Source organism: Equus quagga, chromosome 13 (genome assembly GCF_021613505.1).
Source record: "Equus quagga isolate Etosha38 chromosome 13, UCLA_HA_Equagga_1.0, whole genome shotgun sequence".
Classification (NCBI taxonomy): domain Eukaryota; kingdom Metazoa; phylum Chordata; class Mammalia; order Perissodactyla; family Equidae; genus Equus; species Equus quagga.
Window position 1 is genome coordinate 28,044,978 of NC_060279.1, and position 19,113 is coordinate 28,064,090.

Genomic DNA, 19,113 nt, shown 5'->3' on the forward strand with positions numbered 1-19,113 from the left:
AATTTTTTGTGGAAGAGTAGCCCTGAGCTAACATCTACCACCAATTCTCCTCTTTTTGCTCAGGAAGACTGGCCCTGAGCTGACATCCATGCCCATCTTCCTCTATTTTATATGTGGGATGCCTACCACAGCATGGCTTGACAAGCAGTGTGTAGGTCTGCACCTGGGATCTGAACTGGTGAGCCCTGGGCCACTGAAGCAGAAAGTGGGAACTTAGTGCCTGTGCCACTGGGCTGTGGGCCAGCTTTAAGAAGACCCAGGGAGATACACAAGAATACAAATCCAGTTGAGAAGGAAAGTGATTTATCTGAGTTTGTCAGATGGAAGACCGAAATCTTTAGGAACAGTAGAAAGAAACTCATAGTGGAAAAGATGAGAAGAAAAAGGAATGGTGTGAAATAGGGGAGGTTTAGTGAGTAATTTTAAAGGATGTAAATCATGCTATCATAAAATAAACACTGAGAGAGCTATGAACTGACATGAATGCCTTGACCCACTACCTTGAGATTCTGATTTAATTGTTCTGGGGTGGGATTTGGGTATCAGTATCTTAAAAAGCTCCACTAAGATGCATGTAGGAATTAGAAAGACTATGGATCTGGTAGGATCTCAGTCATCAGTACTCAAGTTTCCTATGTGTGTGGCTACTTCACAGAAAAGCTGAATATCAGCCAGGGATGGAAGCAGCGTTCCTCTCTCCACAGAACTCTGTACAGCCTGGAGAAAACAGAAGAGGAAAAAGATAGACGGATGGGTTAGACACATGCTCTCTCCATTCAGATCAAAGTTTCTCGCAATTTTTATAGTACAAGATACAGTAAGAAATAATATTACATAGAAACCCAGTGTATAAAAACTAATACCTCTCCTATTACAAGTAATGGAATTGAATTCTTTCTTTTCTACTTTGAAAATGAAACCTGCAGTCCGCTATTCGCTGAATTGATTTCACAGCCCACTAATAGGTTCAGACTGCGGATCGGAAAAAATTATTTTTTATCAAATTTTCTCCTTATGCAAAATCCAAATAAAGACTCTTGGGTCTTGTTCTCCTTCGTTTATTCCTTTTCATGGCTTTCTTTACCCTGGCACACAATATGAAAAGAGATTTTTTTTAGGGGAAGTTTGGAAAGAATTGTTGAAAATCTAGGATAACTAAAACTAATGCTTTTCATTTCCGTTTCAGAGTTTTGTGGGTCTACCTATTGAGAATATTCCTACAAATGCCGTAAGACGTATCCTGGAGTGAATTTACCTTCAGAGAATGTTGGTGCCCATGGGATGAAAATGAGTGGGGCCCTAGTTACACTCCTTGCTCTCTTTTTGCTAATTCCATTTTGAGTTTCTCCTTTTGGAGGGTCTTTCCCCAGTCTCATGGGAGAGGAATTTCTCTGTAAAACCCTATTCCTTTCCACCTAAGATGACCTAACAGCCTCTGTGCCTGAACACCTCCAGATTGAAGCCTTTCCTCTCACCTTTCCCCAAATGTACAGAAAGGGCCTGAGGCCTGGCTTTCAGTTCAGGGTCGTCAATAAAAGGGCATTTGGCTTTAGTTAGTCCTTAGCCCTTTGGCACCACACCTCCTCATCTGTAAAACGTGGAACTGGATTCGGATATATTCTGAGGTCCCTGTTGTTCTCACATTCTAGGGCTCTCCCATAACCTGCCACTCCTCCTCAGAGGACAGCGACATAGAGTTAAAGAGCAGATGTTTCTCTGCCAAGGGTCCTCTACTTCTGACAGCAGTCTGTTTCCAAATGTGCACGATGGATGCTAAGCACATCTCTCCCTGGGAGGTGTGGGAAAGCCATCACTTTGCTCCAGACTGAGGGGCTTCAGGAGTGAAGTGGCTGCTGAGGAAAGGCTGGTAGGGCTCTGGCTAAGGCTCTGCAGCCGCTCTGAGCTGGGATGTCACCAGGCTCCTGGTGGGGTGAGGACAGGGTGTCCCTCGATGCTGCACCACAGCCTGGATGGAAGTGCAGGGAGGTGTTTCTTCTACCTTGTGGCTCTCACTTTCCCCTTCAGCAGCCTGTGCTCCTCCTTCAGCTCCTCCCCTCAACAGGAGCTCAGCATCCTGCTGGCCTCTGTCACCACATAGCCATCCCTCCAGGCTCAGCTATCAATGGGACCTGACAAAGACTCACACTGGATTTTCTTCTCTCTCAGATACCAAGAACTCTGAAACTAAGAGACGATTTTGCTGATTTGAAAGAAACTGCATCATTGATGTGGTTTCATCATTGATGGGAAAAGTCTCAACCAGCAAATCAAGTTAAAGCCCAAACAGAACACTGAAGAGATCCTTTGCTGAGAATCAACATAACAACCACAAAGCACTCTCCACAATTTTTACTCCAAAGCCTGGTTTGAGGGGAGAAATCCCAGTCCTTCAGCCTCCAATTGTGATAAATCACTAAGGAGACCACTGCCTAGATTGGCACACGGTTATGAGAGACCTTAACCCTTGCTGCTCTCAGTTCCCATCTTGTACAGCACCGCAATCAGGAGCAACTGGCAGCAGACAACATGACAAACTGGGCATTCTTTGCCACCAGATGGGCTGTAGTAGGAAGACACAGTTAACTATGCAGTGTTCTCGCTGAAAACGTTTAGCCTAAATTAAATCATGAGGTAGTTATGAGATGAGTGCAGAATTTAAACCATTGAACAAGACAACTTGCCTGTCTTTCTTCAAACAGTTAATGTCACCACAAATAAGATGACAAAAAGGAGAAGAGATATTTGGAGTTTCAAAGGACTGAAAAGGTTGTGTTACTAAATTTCTTTAGTGCTTTTGATCCAAAAACATCTCCTCGCCTTTCGTGATTGTTTTTGGTAGTGTGACATTGACATGTTTGTAGAGGTCGGGACAGTTGTCTGGCTCAATGGTCTGCATTATGTAGTTGTCTGACCATTTGCTCATGATTAAATTCAGGCTGACCCCCTTGTCAAGAACAGTACAGAGATTAATGCTGCGTGCTTCCCGAGGTGGTAGAAATACTATTCGAACATAATGACTACAGTTCTAGAAAGTGCTCAGATGAAATAGCCAATCTCAAAGAGTTACATACTGTATGACTCCATCATATAACATTCTTGAAATGACAAACTTATAGAATGAAAAAGATTAGGGGGCCTGCCTGGTGGCATAGCAGTTAAATTCGTGCGTTCTGCTTTGGTGGCCCAGGGTTCGCTAGTTTGGATCCCGGGAGCCAACATATGCACTGCTTATCAAGCCATGCCGTGGTGGGTGTCCCACATATAAAATAGAGGAAGCTGGGCACAGCTGGTAGCTCAGGGCCACTCTTCCTCAGCAAGAAGAGGAGGATTGGCGGCAGATGTTAGCTCAGGGTTAATCTTCCTCAAAAAAATAAAAACAAAAATAAGAAAAGAAAGATAGATTAGTGGTTGCCAGGGATCAGGGATGAGGAGCCAGAAACGGGTAGCAGGAGGGAGGTGGGTATGATTACAAAAGGGCAACAGGAGAGATCATTGTGGTGGTGAAACTCTGCTCTATCTTGACTATGATGTTGGAGATATGAACCTGCATGTAACAAAGTTGCACAGAACTAAATAAATATACACACAAATGAGTACAAGTAAAACTGAGGAATCTAGATAAGATGTGTGGATTGTATGTCAATATCCTGGTTGTGATATTGTACAGTAGTAACGCAAGATATGACCATTGGAGGAAAATGAGTAAAGGGAACATAAGACCTCTCTGGGTTATTGCTTAGAATAACTTGTAAATCTACAATTATCTCAAAATAAAACTTTAACTTTAAAAGTACAGTATTTATAAAATATGTGCTTGGTAAAACCTATCAAATTTAGTATTTATCTAAAAACACATTGGATATGCTGTGATATGCAGAATTTGTTGTTGTTTCAACTTATCCAGCAACCTTTATAAATTGTATTTTAAGGTTTAATACATTCTGTGAACTTCAACTAAAAAGGAAAAAAATAATAAATGTATTTTAGCCTTGAAAAAACAGTGCTCAGAAATTTAGAGGGAGAATTCCCTTCTTTCTGGTAGATTGACAGATGATTTAAAAAAATTGCAAATCACAAGTGTAAAACGTGTGAAAAAATGTAATGTCAAAAGAGATGGCCAATAAAAATCAACATTTAGACAGGAATTCACCATGGATGAAATTCGTTTTAATAGAAAACTATAATAAAGGCATCAAATAAGTATGTTTGTGAAATTAATGTAGGATAAACATTCACTAAGAACTAAACAAAAACAGGCGGATATGAAGCAAAAACTGTCAGATAAAAAACAACTAGAAATCTTGGAAATGAACAATGTAGTCATTTCAAATTGCAATCTCAAGTAATAATATCACCTCTATGGGGACACAGTTTAAGAGAGACTTAGTGAATCAGAAGGCAATACTTCATGGCAAAGGGAAAGAAACAGATTAAAATAAAACCTTAAGACTTGTGGAGCATTGAATTAGCCACATTTCAGTGCAGAAAACAGAAATCCCTCCAAATTTCTTTAAAAGAAAGAGCTGAGAAGGCTAGAAGTCACTTTTGGACTATTGATTTCAAGGCCGCATCACTGAAATCACGATCTGGAGGTCAGGAAGCTGCTACTGTCACCACTACTTCTGCAACGCATTTTTAATCTCATGATGTTGATAACTAGATAAAGGAAAGTGGAAAACGGCCACAAACATTTACTACATCTGATCTTAGCTTTTTAGAAGGAGAAGCAGCAGGAAGAAATTGGCCTATGCCTTAATTCTGATCTCTGAATATTATATGACTGCTTTTACATGGTAGACACAATTTCCCTCCAGTCTCCTAGTTTCAAGAGAGTCTGAGAGATGTAGCCTTTAATTTTCTGATCTCTTTTAAAAAATAATAACTGGGAAAAAAAGATTAAAAGGGGAAATTTACATTTCTACAGAAATTTTAGGATCAGTTTCTTAAAATCCCTCCTGGGATTATAGATTGATGTGTGGAGAATTTATAACTTAACAACACTGTCTTCCAATTCATGAAAATGATACATCATTTATTTAAGTCTATATTTCTGTCAGCAAAATTTTGTAGTTTTCTTTGTAGAGTTCTTCCATGTTTTATAAAATGTATCTCTAAATATTTCCTGATTTTGTATGCTATTGAAAATGTTCTTAAAATTTCATTTTCTAACTGTTCATTGCTGGCATATAAAATGACAATTGTTGTTTGCATATTAACATTGTATCCTGTGACCTTACTAAATTCACGTTAGTTCTAATAGATTCTTTTCTATACACATGATCATATCATTTGCCAATAAAGATAACTTTATTTCTACCTTTCCAATTCATTGACTTTTTTCTTTTTTTGCCTTATTGCATTGGCTGAAACCTCCAGCGAAATGTTGAATAGAAGTAGACAGAGTAAAAAAAAAAAAAAAAAAAAAGGAAGGAGTAGTACAGTAGATATCCATGCCTTTTCCTTTTCTTAGGCAGAAAGCATTAAGCCTTTTACTATTGAGTACAACGAAAGTTGTAGATTTGCTGAAGATGCCCTTAATTAGATTTAAAAATTTCCCTTCTATTGCTGAAAGATTTTATCAGGACTTAGTGTTGAACTTTATCAAACACCTCTTCTGCATCTATTGAAATGATCATATGGTTTTCTTCTTCATTCTATTAATATGGCAATTACATTGATTGACTTTTGGATATGTTAAAACAATCCTTTACTCATGGAATAAAACTCATTTGATCATGATGTACCATATTCTTTTATACATCTTTGGGTTTGTTTTGCTAAAATTTTGTTAAGGATATTTGTGTTTATGTTCATGAAAGATATTGGTTTGTAGTTCTGTTTTCTTGTGATGTCTTTGTCCTCATAAAACGGGTTTGGACATGTTCTCTATTTTCTGAAAGAGTTTGTGTAGATTGGTATTATTTCTTCAGTAAATGTTGGACTTTACTGTGAAGCCATCTGGACGTGAAGTTTTCTTTTTGGAAAGATTAATTAAAAATAGCTTCTTGAATTAATATAAGGCTATTCAAGTTTTGTATTCTTATTGAATCAGTCTTTGTAATTTGTCTCATTCAATTAATTTGTTCATTTCATCCAATTTGTTGAATTTATTGGTAGAAAGTTGAATTTATTGGTATAAAATTAGTATTCTCTTATTTTTTTCTTTTAATGACCTGGCTCTGTGGTGAGTGATGTGTTCTACTGCATTACTGATAATTGTGATTTTTGTCTTCTCTCTGTTCTTTATCAGTCTAAATAGAAGTTTTTAAAGATCTGAGTTTTGGTTTCATTGGTTTTCTCTATTATTTTTCTGTTTTCTGTGTCAATGAGTTTTGTGCTCATCTTTATTATTTCCATTCTTCTACTTGATTTTCATGACCTTATCACTTTGCAGGAGTACAGACTGGCTATTTTGTAGAATGTCCCTCAAATTGGCTTTTTTTTCTGATGCTTCCTCATAATTTGATTGAGATTATGCATTTTTCACAGGAATACCACAGAAATGATGCTGAGTTTTTCTATCCTATCAGGAGGAACTTCATGTGTTTGTCCTGTTATTGATGATGTTAATTTTGATCAGTTGGTTAAAGTAGTTTGCCAGGTTTCTATACTATAAAGTTACAATTTGTAATTAATAAGTATCTTGTGGGGAAAAAACTGGAGAATATACAATTATCCCCTTTCTCATCAAACTTTGACTCACTATTTCAGATTCCATTGGTGATTCTTGCATAAAATAATTACTGATGGTTGCCAAATGCTGATTTTCAAATCGTATCATTCTTTCTACAGTATTAGCTGGAATTCTGCTATAAGGAAGGAACTTTCCTTTTCCTTATTTACTCATTTATATCAGGATGGGCTAGAATTCTTATTTTTTTAATGTTATAATCCATTGCCATTATTATTTTTTTCTCTAATTGTTCCAGGTTTGGTCAGTGGGAGGGTGTTCACGCTGGCTTCTGAGTCCTTTTGACATGTCACCATCAATTGTTGAGTACTTACTTATTTTCTGGAACCCTTAAATTCCGATATCATAAGGTGTTCCAGGCTTACCTTATACTTTCCCTGCCCCAGGACTGGAATCAGCCATTTTCTCCAAGGAACTCTGATTTCTTTTATCAGAAAAAGGTATTTAGAAATCTGGATCTGGAGTCTCATCATTTCTAGGCTTTCTGAGCAGACAGATCTAATATATACATATAAATCATATCTATATCATATGTAAGTCCCTCAATAAGCATGAATGAGTGAACAGAAAGTAGGCAGATTGCAATAACACATGGAAGAGGAATGTACAGTGGGCTTGAATTTGTAAACAAATCTCTGGTAAGGCAAAACCATCTCTCATTGATCTACTTCACTCCACATATTACCTAGCCTGGGTGTGAAGTTGGTGTCCTACTTTTTTCATCATTGCTATTTGCAGACCAATCTCTTTCCTTCCTCATCACAAAACCCTTTCCTCTGGATCTCATGCCATCAGAATACATCATCCACTATCTCATTTTTTTGGAGTCATGTTTAGATGTCCAGGACACTTCAAGCTTAATGGTTGCAATCTATATTCATGAGCATTTACATCAGCTGGGCCCTTAGCATTACTCACTAATTTTACCAGATTTCTCTAGTTCTTTCTTCTCTTCCTCTCTTCAAACATATCACATCGCATTCTCATGATGACCTTGCTTTGTATATCACTGAGGAAACAGAAGAAATTTGAAGCAAGTTTCCAAAAGCCATCACCATGACATCCCCCGTGACCTGCAACTGTGTCCTTACATGCTACCTTCCTACCTATCTGCTTTTATCTAAGGCCAATATCTCCAGCTGTGCACTATAAAGAGCTAAAACTTACTGAGCACTTCCTAAGTAGCTTGCACTATCCTAAGCACTTTATGTATATTGATTTATTTAATTCTTACAATAATCCTATGTGTCCCCACTTTACAGATGGAAAATCACTTGATAGATAGATAACTAAGGTACATGGACAAGGAACTTTCCTAGAGTCAAACAGCTTCTAAATGACGGGACTCCAATCTGAGCCGAGTCTGGGTACGGAATGCATGCTCTTAATCACCAGCTACACTGCTTCTCAGGATGAAGTCAATTACCGCTCACTTCCTCAGGGACTTTAGAAATTCTTCCCCCTCTCTCCTGTGTCATATCCATCAGCATGCAACATGATATAATTTTCCCCATGTCTTAAAATAAAACCTCTCTTGATCCTACATTGATGTCCAGCAAACATCCTATTTCTCTGCACCAACTTTTCGGCAAAACTTCTCAAAAAAGTTGCCTATAAATGTCTGTATTGGCTATCTCCAATTTCTCTCCCCACATTCTCTGTTTTAGCCTCTCAGTCTAGCTTTTACCCACAACCACTCTACTGAAAGCTTTTGTCAAGGCCACCAATGACCTCTATAGATCAATCTTAGCCCTCATATGGCTTTCTTCACTTTGGTTCCTTGATACATGTACTCCTATTGACTTCCATATGTATATATCTCAAGCCTAGAAACCCCTGAGCTCCAGATTTGTATTTTTGACTACTTATACAATATCTCTACTTTGATGTCTAAAAGGCATCTCAAACTTAACATGTCTGAAAACAAATTCCTAATCTTTCTGTTACAAAAGTCTTCCTCAACTCATTAAGTGGCAACATCTCCCTTTCTGTAGCTCAGACTGAAAATCTTGGTGTCATCCTTAAGTCCTTTCTTTTTAACTGCACACCTAATCCTTTAACAAGTTGCTAGCCCCAACTTCAAAATATAAAACTACACTTCACATAATTCATCTCTGAGTCCTTACCTCCCCACCCTAAAAACTGTCAAGATGCCTGGCTTGGAGACTTTGAGATTGTTAGCAATATCTGTCTTTTTTGTTGTTCACAGGAATCTTCTCTCTTCCTGGTTCTGCTTCTACTTCAGTCCCCACAGCTTGGTCCATGATGAGAGCATAGGACTTCAGAAAAGAAAAGCAAGAACAAGAGTTATCTCTAAGCAACTCTGCTTCCATTCTGTCATGATGTTCCCCTGCGGCAAGGAAGACCAAAATTTGGCTACCTGCTTGGAATTCAGAGAGGGAAAATACACGGAAAAAATTTTAACATTTTAGTAACTTACCCTACAAGAGTGAAAGAAGAGTTACTCTTTTTAAAGAGTGTGTGAGAGACTTGAGATGGAAGTAGTGGCAATGGGAAGGAAGGAAAACACCACGACCTCTCAATATTGAGGCATACTAAGTATGATAACAAACCAGCCACCACTGGAGCAGGTTGCAAAGGAAGTATTAATGTTAGGGAAGAGGCTGTTTTTAATTTTGGCAGGGGGGTGAAGGGAACACTCAAGGTTGGTGGTTGGAAAATGAGGTATTTCCACTTTGGGCATTAACCAAAAAAACAGGGCTAGGGTGTGATAAGACAACAACTATTAATGCTCAAGTGTCCCAAGAAATTTGATAGTGATAGTGGGTTAAATATTATAAAATGCAAATTTCTGCAGTAAGCAAGTATAATTTCTTACAACAAATAAGCATTGGTCTCAAGAGTAAAGGCAATACAATCTTTGCAATCAAAGTATACTCTCACAGGAGAGCTTACCTGCAGAAAAAATAAAACTATTCAACTTTACGACAACAGGATACAAAGTAATTATAAATCCCATTACCCCCCACATACCTGTTTGTTATTTTCTTCAAGGTTACTGATTGTTAAATACTTTTCCAGCTTTTACCCTTATCTAAATAATAAGCTATAAAGGCTAACTCAATGTATTGTATTGTCAAAGTTTAATATTTGCCAATATCTACATTTCTTGCTATTATAAACCTGTCTATTGATTCCAACTTCTAATTTAATCAAAGTGGAGTTAACAGTTTTGAATTTATAATTTGCTTTTACACTAAACCAATGATATACTGTAGTCCTCGCTTCAAGCCTTTCCTACTTTGAGCATGCTGCCGTACTTGCAGTCCCCAGTCCTGCCATGTGGATCTCATCTATTTGTCCTTTCTCATCCTGTCTTGAATGCCTCCCTGCCTGCCACTCACCCACTTAGCAAAGACAGGTTATGCACCCCCTGTATTCTGTACAGGTGATTACTATAACACTTAAAAGTCTGCATTCTTTCTCTCAAGAAGTGTATAGTTTTAGTCTTCCTGTGGTAGACTATAAGCAACTTGAGGGTAGACTCTGTGTTGTAGTCATCTTGGTAATCTCAGCATCCAGCACCTGGTAATCTGCACATAGCAGGCTCTCACATATTTTTCTGAATAACTGAATCAGTGCCATCCTTGCTACTACCCCAGGAGGCACTAGATTGTGCAAGTAGACAGAGCAGGCCCTCCTATTTAACAAATGAATGAATTAGTAGGCAGATATGTGCTATTCACAGAACTTTTAGGAGAGCTAACATAATTTCCTAATATTAGAAACTATTAGGAAATTATTATTAATCTTGTTAGTTGTGATGATTATGGTTAGGTTGAAAAAACGTCTTTATTGTTAGAAATGCATATTGAAGTATTTACCGTGAAATGTCATGATGCCTGTGGAATTTACTTTAAAATACTTCAACAACAAAATAGATGAAGGGATATGATAAAATAATTATTGTTAAATTTAGTTATGCTTATATTCCAGTCTGTTCCAAAACCTAAAATGTAACTGGCAAGTTGAAAAGACTATATTAAGAATTTAAAAATTAATGTGATTGCCTTTAGGGAAATCAATAACAAGCAATACACTAAAAGTAACTGGAAATGTTCCACACTGTGATAACCAAAGGACAGCATTCTAAACTACTTATGGGAGGCAGCAAGGGAATCCCTTATTGACATTTAAGAAAATAAATTTCAAGTACTACTTGAGACAAAAATATGTGATCAATTATTTATTTCTATTTAGGGAAAATAAAGTTTTCTTTACATATTTTCTTGAACTTTTTTGTTATACATGTAAAACCAATGTGTTCATTGACAAATAAATATAAAATAAATTAATCAATATTACAAAAGAATAAGATTTACAATAATTTGGCTATGAACATCTCACCTCAGAAATATAGAATTTTTTTATGTTAACATTGTAATATCTCTGGATACTTTTAAAGACATTAAGTCAATGAAGACACCTTTCACCCTTTCATAGGATTCTTTTCCAAAAAAAAAAAAAACAATAAAAGATTGTCCTAAGAACAAAATTGTAGTGACAAAGGAGGAATTACTCCTTCATTCTATACTCCTCCTTTGCCACCAACTAAACCAAGAAACTCAACACTTTTGTGTCATTAGCAACATTTCCTTTAAAATATTTTGCCAACCCATTCAGACTCATTTCAATGGAATAAGGATAGAGGAAAATGCCTTACAGGCAAGAAAGATTATTTTATAATGGGGTTCATCTCTCTTTGGCAATTTTGCTCAAACGAGTCTGATTTTAGTGTTTGTTTTCAATATCCAATTAAGGTTTTTAATTTTTTTATTTCCTCTGTAAGTAAAAATAACATTACATATCTAGTGAGAAAAAAAATCACATTTCCTTTTCTTCACACTCACATTCTAAGCATGAACAAACCTCTATACTTTCCTACACTTTTAGGAAAGTAATCCCTCTCAATCTTGTGAATTATTCTATTTTCAGGAGGCTTAGGAGTGTTGAGAATGTGATTCCAGGACAAATTCCTTTTTCTCCTTGCTTCGTTGACATTCCTACGCGCTTAAAGACAATGAGAACATGCAGAACGAAGAGCACTACTGCATTTATTGCGTCCACTCCTCCAGAAAGTTCTAAGAAACTAGAAATGTTCTGTATACTTGTATGCACTTTCTTCTTAACTCTTCTTTGGCTAAGTCAGCTAGCCAATAGTTACTAGCATCATAAGCCAAACTGTCAATGTTATACATGTGCATCCTGAAAGTTAAAAAAAAAGTTCAAATCAAAATAATTTTATTTACTGGTGATAAATATTGATTTTTTAGTTACTATGTGATAAACCATGGAAAAGAGCTGTTGAGTTAATTTGGGGTGCAAAACAAATGCAAAATTAGTGGTTAGAAAGAATGGACAAGCTCAGCAAGTGTAGAGTTTAGAGTTCAGTAGCTACCGCAACAACAACTAAAATATGACACTTGAGATTTTGTTTCTTGAGATTAAGTGGTCAAATGAGAATCAACTAAGATACTTTCAAATTAAAAGTCAGTGAAAACCCTCTGACTACTACATGTAGAATGGAAGAAAGTTTTGTCAAAAAGCAAGACACCCAGAAAGTTTCACAGATACACTTATGTTACTTTTGTGTAATAATTTTGTATAACAACATGAAAGAGATATCTCACCAGATCTATAAATGTGACTTACAAAAGGTACCTTAAAACAAATTTTAATATTTACTAAACAGTGGAAACTCTAAAAGCCATCAAGCAAAAAGGAGAAAGAAATATAATATAGGCCAATCATCTCAAGATACAAACAGTCATAGTGAAGGCATTCCTATTTGTAAGCCTTAATGTATCAATCTTTTGTTTTTTCCCCAAGTATTTGTGGCACTGTTAGCATCCAATCATGAAAATAAACTGAGTGCAAAACACAGAGTGAGATGATGAGCATGTTGCTGAAGAGTCGAGAACTGATGACACATGATACTAATGAGAGATTCAATATGTTAGTCATCCATTCAACAAAGAAGAACAATTCTGACAATAATAGAGGTTTAAGTCTCTATTATTGTTTAACAGTCACAGACAAATCCCAAGCCAACCGTACTGATGAACTTTTTGCAAGATACAGAAGTGTGATTTCATAAAACCATATACCTTTCATAGTTTACCAGAAGGTCTTACTTCTGAGGCATCACAGCATAGCTAATTAGATACAACAGTGAGCACTTTGCTGTTCTCGTGTGTAATAAGAGCTGAATAGTAGAGAAGGAAAACACTAATTGAATTACATAATTTTAATTTCAATCAAAAAGGAATATTGGCATTTGCTTATAATCACATCCCTTTTATACACTAAAATTTATCGTCTATACCCAACACTTCTCAAAGAAGTAAATAAATCCTTTGAGGGACAAGGGATCGCCAGGTGAAGATACATTATCACCTTCACACCAATTAAGTCCTTCCCTGTCCACATTAAGATCAAATTTTTAATTGTCATGAAATCAGGAGAATAACTTGGAAAGGATAAAGTTAGCCCTTATTCTCAACAGCTTATACTTCCAAAATAAGGCAAATGGAGTGTTTTTTAAGTGCAGATGAAAAAGGCAAATTCTTTCTTAGGGGTTTGCCAATAATTTTACCAAAGTATGCAAAGAAACGGATGACAGCCAAGAGAGAGCACCCAGGAAACTCATCACCTTCCACCCTGCCCTCACCTACCAAGCCCCAAAGCACTGGCTTTCGAAGGGGAATTGCTAATGCTCTACTACAAAAGGAGAGCTGGAACAAATGCGAGGAAGCACATAAGACTGGCAGTTTACTTTTTTTTCCAGAGTAGTTTTGCTGAGGCATCTGTACCAACTTAATTCACTTTATATGACTTAGAACTTTGTTGTTTTTCCTGTGCTCTAAACCACATTCTTAAAAAGTTTCTGAAAAATCTGAAGAGAAAGTTATATTTTACTACACGTGCTATTATAGCATCCAGAATACTTTATTGGCAGTGAGCAAACATCTGTAAAAACTATTTCAAAAAAAGAGACCTAATGGCCAAATATTTTTATCAAAAGACTGAACCATTTAGTGATTTAAAGAAGATTTACATGCTTAAGCTTGCAACAGGCTTAAATAATATTGTCAATTGAAGGCGAAAGGAAAGAGTTATAGAGGGTAAAAAGTAGCTTACATCACTCAAAGAATTTAGTAACAGCATTAAAGGCAATTTAGTAACAGCATTAAAATATAGTTGTTCTTAATTCATTAATGAAAAAGTAGACAGGCATTGGGGCAGTTTAGAAATAATTCAAGTTTATATGAACTCCACAATTCATTTTCTGAACAGTGAAATCTACAAAACAGAAGAAGGTCAATTTAAATAATCCTCTGTTTGTCTACAAGATGTGTCAGGGCCAAGCATGACATTATACTTATACATATTTAATACAGGTCAGATGCTTCAAATAATACTGATTACTTTTTTCTGTGTGCTGCTGTTTTACCTCCTGAGGCTTACTATGTGCCAAGCAACATTGCAACCTCCTTACAGGTGGCAGGCAACTCATTTGAATCCTTACTACAATCCTATGAGGTAGGTACTATATTTTACGAATAAGAAAACTGAGGCATAGAGAGGTTAAGTTGCTCACAGTTACACAGCTTAAACAGCAGACTCAGGATTCAAAGCAAGCAGTCAGGTTCCAAGTCCACCCTCCTAACCACTGGGCTGTCTGTGGCTAGACTGGCACAACTGGCACAACAAATAAACGCAACTCAAAAAATTGCCTAATCACAGGGAACCAAACAATATGTTAGGGGCCGGCCCAGTGGCGTAGTGGTTAAGTTCACCTGCTCTGCTTCAGTGGCTCCGGGGTTCATGGGTTTGGATCCTGGGCATGGACCTACACACTGCTCATCAAGCCATGCTGTGGTGGCATCCCACACACACAAATAGAGGAAGATTGGCACAGGTGTTAGCTCAGGGCCAATCTTCCTCACCAAAAGGCAAAACAAAACAAAACAAAACCCCACAATATGTTAGAGGTTGGTTTTTCCTAGATTTCTTTGCTTCTGTACAACACACAGATATGATCATAAATTGCACTTAGTAGAGAAAAGGGTGAGTTGATTAATAGATTTCAAAGGGAAACTTTGGCTTTCAAATCACTTTCCCTTGAAATGTTGTTAGTGCTCTTAAATATATTGAGAAGTTAAAAAAAAAAGACACAAAGTCTGTTCATCCAGGATAGTTATTACAGACAAAAGGAATGAAGAGACAGCATGTCAAAAAACACAATTAAGCTGAGAGTATTATCTACTGATATAGTATCAAGTTTTACCAAAAAAGTTAAGAATAAATTTTTTAAAATCATCAGAATTTCTGCTCACCCTGATTTTCCACGGTCCAAGAAAATTTTGACTAGAACTAGGGTAACAATTACTGTACCAGCAACAATTCCTTGAGGAGGGAAAAAATTTGGTAAGACAGTTAATAGAAACATGAACAATCATACATATGGCAGTTTCACAATGACAAGCATACTGGCTACAAGACAAGTTAAAGAAAAAATAGGAGACGAATTATATTTTGTATATGGCTTCTTTTTTTAATTCTTTTTATTTTTTTATTTTTTTGAGGAAGATTAGCTCTGAGCTAACTGCTGCCAATCCTCCTCTTTTTGCTGAGTAAGACAGGCGCTGAGCTAACATCCATGCCCATCTTCCTCTATTTTATATATGGGACGCCTACCACAGCATGGCTTGCCAAGCAGTGCCATGTCCACACCCGGGATCCGAACTGGTGAACCCCGGGCCGCTGAAGCAGAATGTGTGCACTTAACCACTGCGCCACCAGGCCAGCCCCTGGATATGGCTACTTTATGTCACAAGTTTGACAATAAGCATTGCATGCTATTTGTCTTGTTTTCTTTCAAAGAAAAATGAAAGAAAATAATTAAAGTATCACAATGCTCAAATAAAATGACAGGTTTGAGAGGATTCTAAATTGTTTCAACCCCATCATGTTCAATTTTAAATGTTTTGATCATTGATCATGCAAATATGATGACTGAATTATGTAATTTTAGCACTAGAAGGTATCCTGGCATTCACTGTCATTTATAGATGAGTAAATTGAGTCTGAGAAGGGTGAAGGTTACCTATGTGGTTAACGGAAAGGTCATTTACTTAGTTCATAGTAAAGATAATAGAGATGTAGGCATTTCTCCATCATAGGAAAGGTATCGTCATCTGAGCACAGAGGGTAAAATATATTCAGTTTGCCTACAGAATATGTTTTTCAGCATTCAGCCTATTGCAGATAAAATTTCATTTAGGAAAGCTAATATTTACTTTTAAAATTAAATGCACTATTTTGACTTGAACGACAGTAAACAATTGTTCAAATAAGTTGGTCAACAGCAAATAATTTTTATAGCTTGCTTCTTACACACAATCTGTTTTCTTAAAATCACCCATTTGCCCTTTCCACCCACCACCCTGGGCCTCCCTTTTCCTCCCCACTCCACCCTCCAATGCCCTTGAACTCTACTCTTTTGATCTGTACTACAAAAGAAATTAGAGGTAACACTAGAAAAGCAACTGAAGGTAATGTGACTAATAAGTATATCTGGTTCCAAATCAGCAAAATATAGATGTCATGCAATTGCACTACCAAATGGATATACGATGTAGAAAGCAGCTATTTCCACCATGGGTAAGTTTTCACAGTATTTTACCCAATTTCTTTAACTGATTTCCTCCTACTGTATCATTAGTTTGGAAAGACTGTATTCATAAAATAAATCATGGCTTCTCAAAAATTTGGGGTTTCTTTTCCCTTCACCATTCCCTCTAATCCCATTTTCAAATGTTGCAAAAACATCCCATTTTCAATCTGAATGATAAATGAAGAGAGAAATTTAAAAATGATCCAAAATATCTGGATGTCAGAAGTAAGAGCTTATTCCTAGAATACTGATCAGAACATATATATAATTTTAGAAGAAAGTGTGTGGAGGTTGACTGTTTGACAGAAAACCAAATCAAGATACAGAAATATGAGAAACATAATTCTAGATAAATGATTCCTTATAAATTAACGAGAGTATTATCTCCCAAATTAGAAACATAGAAAACTTTAAGGTACAAAGGCAATTGTTTTTGATCTCAAAATTAATTTGGTGTCTACAGAAAACCATCCCAAAGGTGAAACAGTGTCGATTTAATATTTATGCACTTTGGGATAAATAAAACTATAAAATTATGAATAAAATTATGATTATGCTTCCAATGTTCCTTATCATTAATTGAAGAGCTCTTAGGCAGGAAAATTACATAATTTTAGAAAATGGTTTTCTCCAAGTAAAAGGAGTATTTTAGTAACATTCCTCATTATGTGGAACTATATTTACATAGTGTTTAAAACCTTGTAAAGCAGTTTGACACCTATTGTCTCATTTGATCACCTCCAATAACTAGCACAGTGCTTATAAAATAGTAAAAAGTACTTAGTAAATATTTATTAAATTGCATCAAATGATATTCTTTTTGCAGATGAGAAAACTGAGACCATTAATGTACAGAGGATCATCTCTATTTCCAAAGAACCCAAGTCAGAATTCTACTATAAGATCTGGTGTTAAATGATGCTTCTGAAGAAATGTGGGTGCACCCAGCCACTTCAAAAGGCCTCACTTGTATACCTAATAAAGTAGAAATGCAGCCCAGATGCCACGAAAAACTGAGAAAGTTGTGGATAGGTTTTGTTCTTCCTTATAATCCTGTAAGAAAATAAAGGTATTGAGGTCTGGGGACAAGTGAAGTCACACTAGAAAAAGACTTTTGTAGAAGGAAAGAGAATGTGCTTGAGTAAACCTTAAATTTTCAGATTTATAAATCAGGATTCACCACGCTTCCTCAGCAACATCCACAGGACCCTCTAAGTGCCTTGCTAGTATCATTGGACTTTCTGTGTCTCTGTATTTCTTCAAAGTTTTTAAATAAAGAAGAGAATCACACTTTCCTTTCCAGATTAAGCAGATCACTGAAAAATTACATGATTATATTATCTGACTTACCTGTAGATAATTGAAGTCACTTTATAATGGGATACAAGTTTGCCATGAATAGGGCCAGTTAATAAGATACAGTAAAGACCTTTATATCAGCATCTTATGCATTTCAAATAGCCACCAATGAGTCAAGGCTCTTAAAAGCACACTTCAATTTGGGCTAGTCTATAATATATGCCATTTTCAGGTATAGACATAAAACAAATAGATAAGCACATGATATTTAAAGGATACAAAAGAAGTATTTTAGATATTTCACTGAGTATTCTTTGATTTTTTTCCTTAATAATCCCTTCAATTGATCCCATATGGGATTATTATTAATCCCCATAAGCAATTTATGAATGTCCCAATATAGGATTTCACCAATGGAGAGACAAAAAGCAATTGTAAAGAATCAGGACTATCTTAATTGTCAAATGGGTTCCACAGTTTCCTGTCCTGATACTAGGACAAGAATCTTTCTATCCTTTCAAGTTCCTCGTGCTGGAGAAACTAGTCATCTGCCTTTATTTAAGTGCCTAATAGCTATGTGACCTTGCACAAATTACGAATCTTGCACAACCACAGTTTTCTCAGCTAAAAAATGAGACACAGCTACCTTATAGGATTGTTGTGAGGAGTAAATGAAATAATATATATAAAAATCTCAGTACAGTACTTGCCACTCAGCAAAAGCACAAATATGACCTCAACAAAGGACTACCCTTATTCTTTGGGGTGGCCAGAGGGAATGACAAATTGCCCGAAATCCATCTTAGAAAAATAATTGTGACTGCATTCTATGACTTCTTTAAGCTAATATTTATTCAATTTCTAGCACTGTGCTGGGAGTTTTCATATCTATTATCTCATTAAGCTTCAAAGACTTTAAATAGGAATCACAATCTTCATCTCATAAATGAGAAAATTGGAACTCAGATTAAGTTAATCACTTGGGTTGAAATAATTACTAAATGGAAAAAACAAAACAAAACCAGGATTCAATCAAGGTCTGGCTGACTCCAAAGCACAAGCCTTTCTGCTATACAATATTGTCATAAAAAGCAAGAACAAAAACACAACTATATAGAGCATGTTCTTCAATGTGGATAGTACCAAAAGGGTAAAAAAACACTTCCCTTTTTATGTAGAAAGTATGGACATACACACAGCACATAAATAGATTTACAATATATCTGTGATATTAAAATTTCATGGGAGATGATTAGTAAAAGGATGTCTAACAAGCTCCTTGAGGGGCCAGGCTGGTGGTGTAGTGGTTAATCTCATGGTGGCCTTTGGTGGCCTGGGATTCACGGGTTCAGATCCCAGGTGCAGACCTACATACCATTCATCAAGCCATGCTGTGGCAGCATCCCACATATAAAATAGAGGG

General features: G+C 36.4%; 1 protein-coding gene across 7 annotated transcripts in view; it reads right to left on the bottom strand.

Annotated features, from left to right (window-relative positions):
* Window positions 1–322: 322 nt before the first annotated feature.
* Window positions 323–19,113, bottom strand: part of CD55 (CD55 molecule (Cromer blood group)) — a 39,271-nt gene continuing 20,480 nt past the window's right edge. For 2 of the 7 annotated variants that reach the window (XM_046681398.1, XM_046681405.1), the window contains exons 10-11: window positions 15,052–15,121; window positions 10,886–11,917 (exon numbers count right to left, since the gene is read on the bottom strand). In XM_046681398.1, the coding sequence (XP_046537354.1) occupies window positions 11,794–11,917; window positions 15,052–15,121 (194 nt within the window). In that variant the 3' untranslated portion in view covers window positions 10,886–11,793. Of the gene's footprint in view, window positions 718–10,885; window positions 11,918–12,819; window positions 12,918–15,051; window positions 15,122–15,603; window positions 17,445–19,113 lie in introns of those variants that run through there. The other 5 variants (XR_006891484.1, XM_046681401.1, XM_046681402.1 and 2 more) reach the window with 5 other exon arrangements.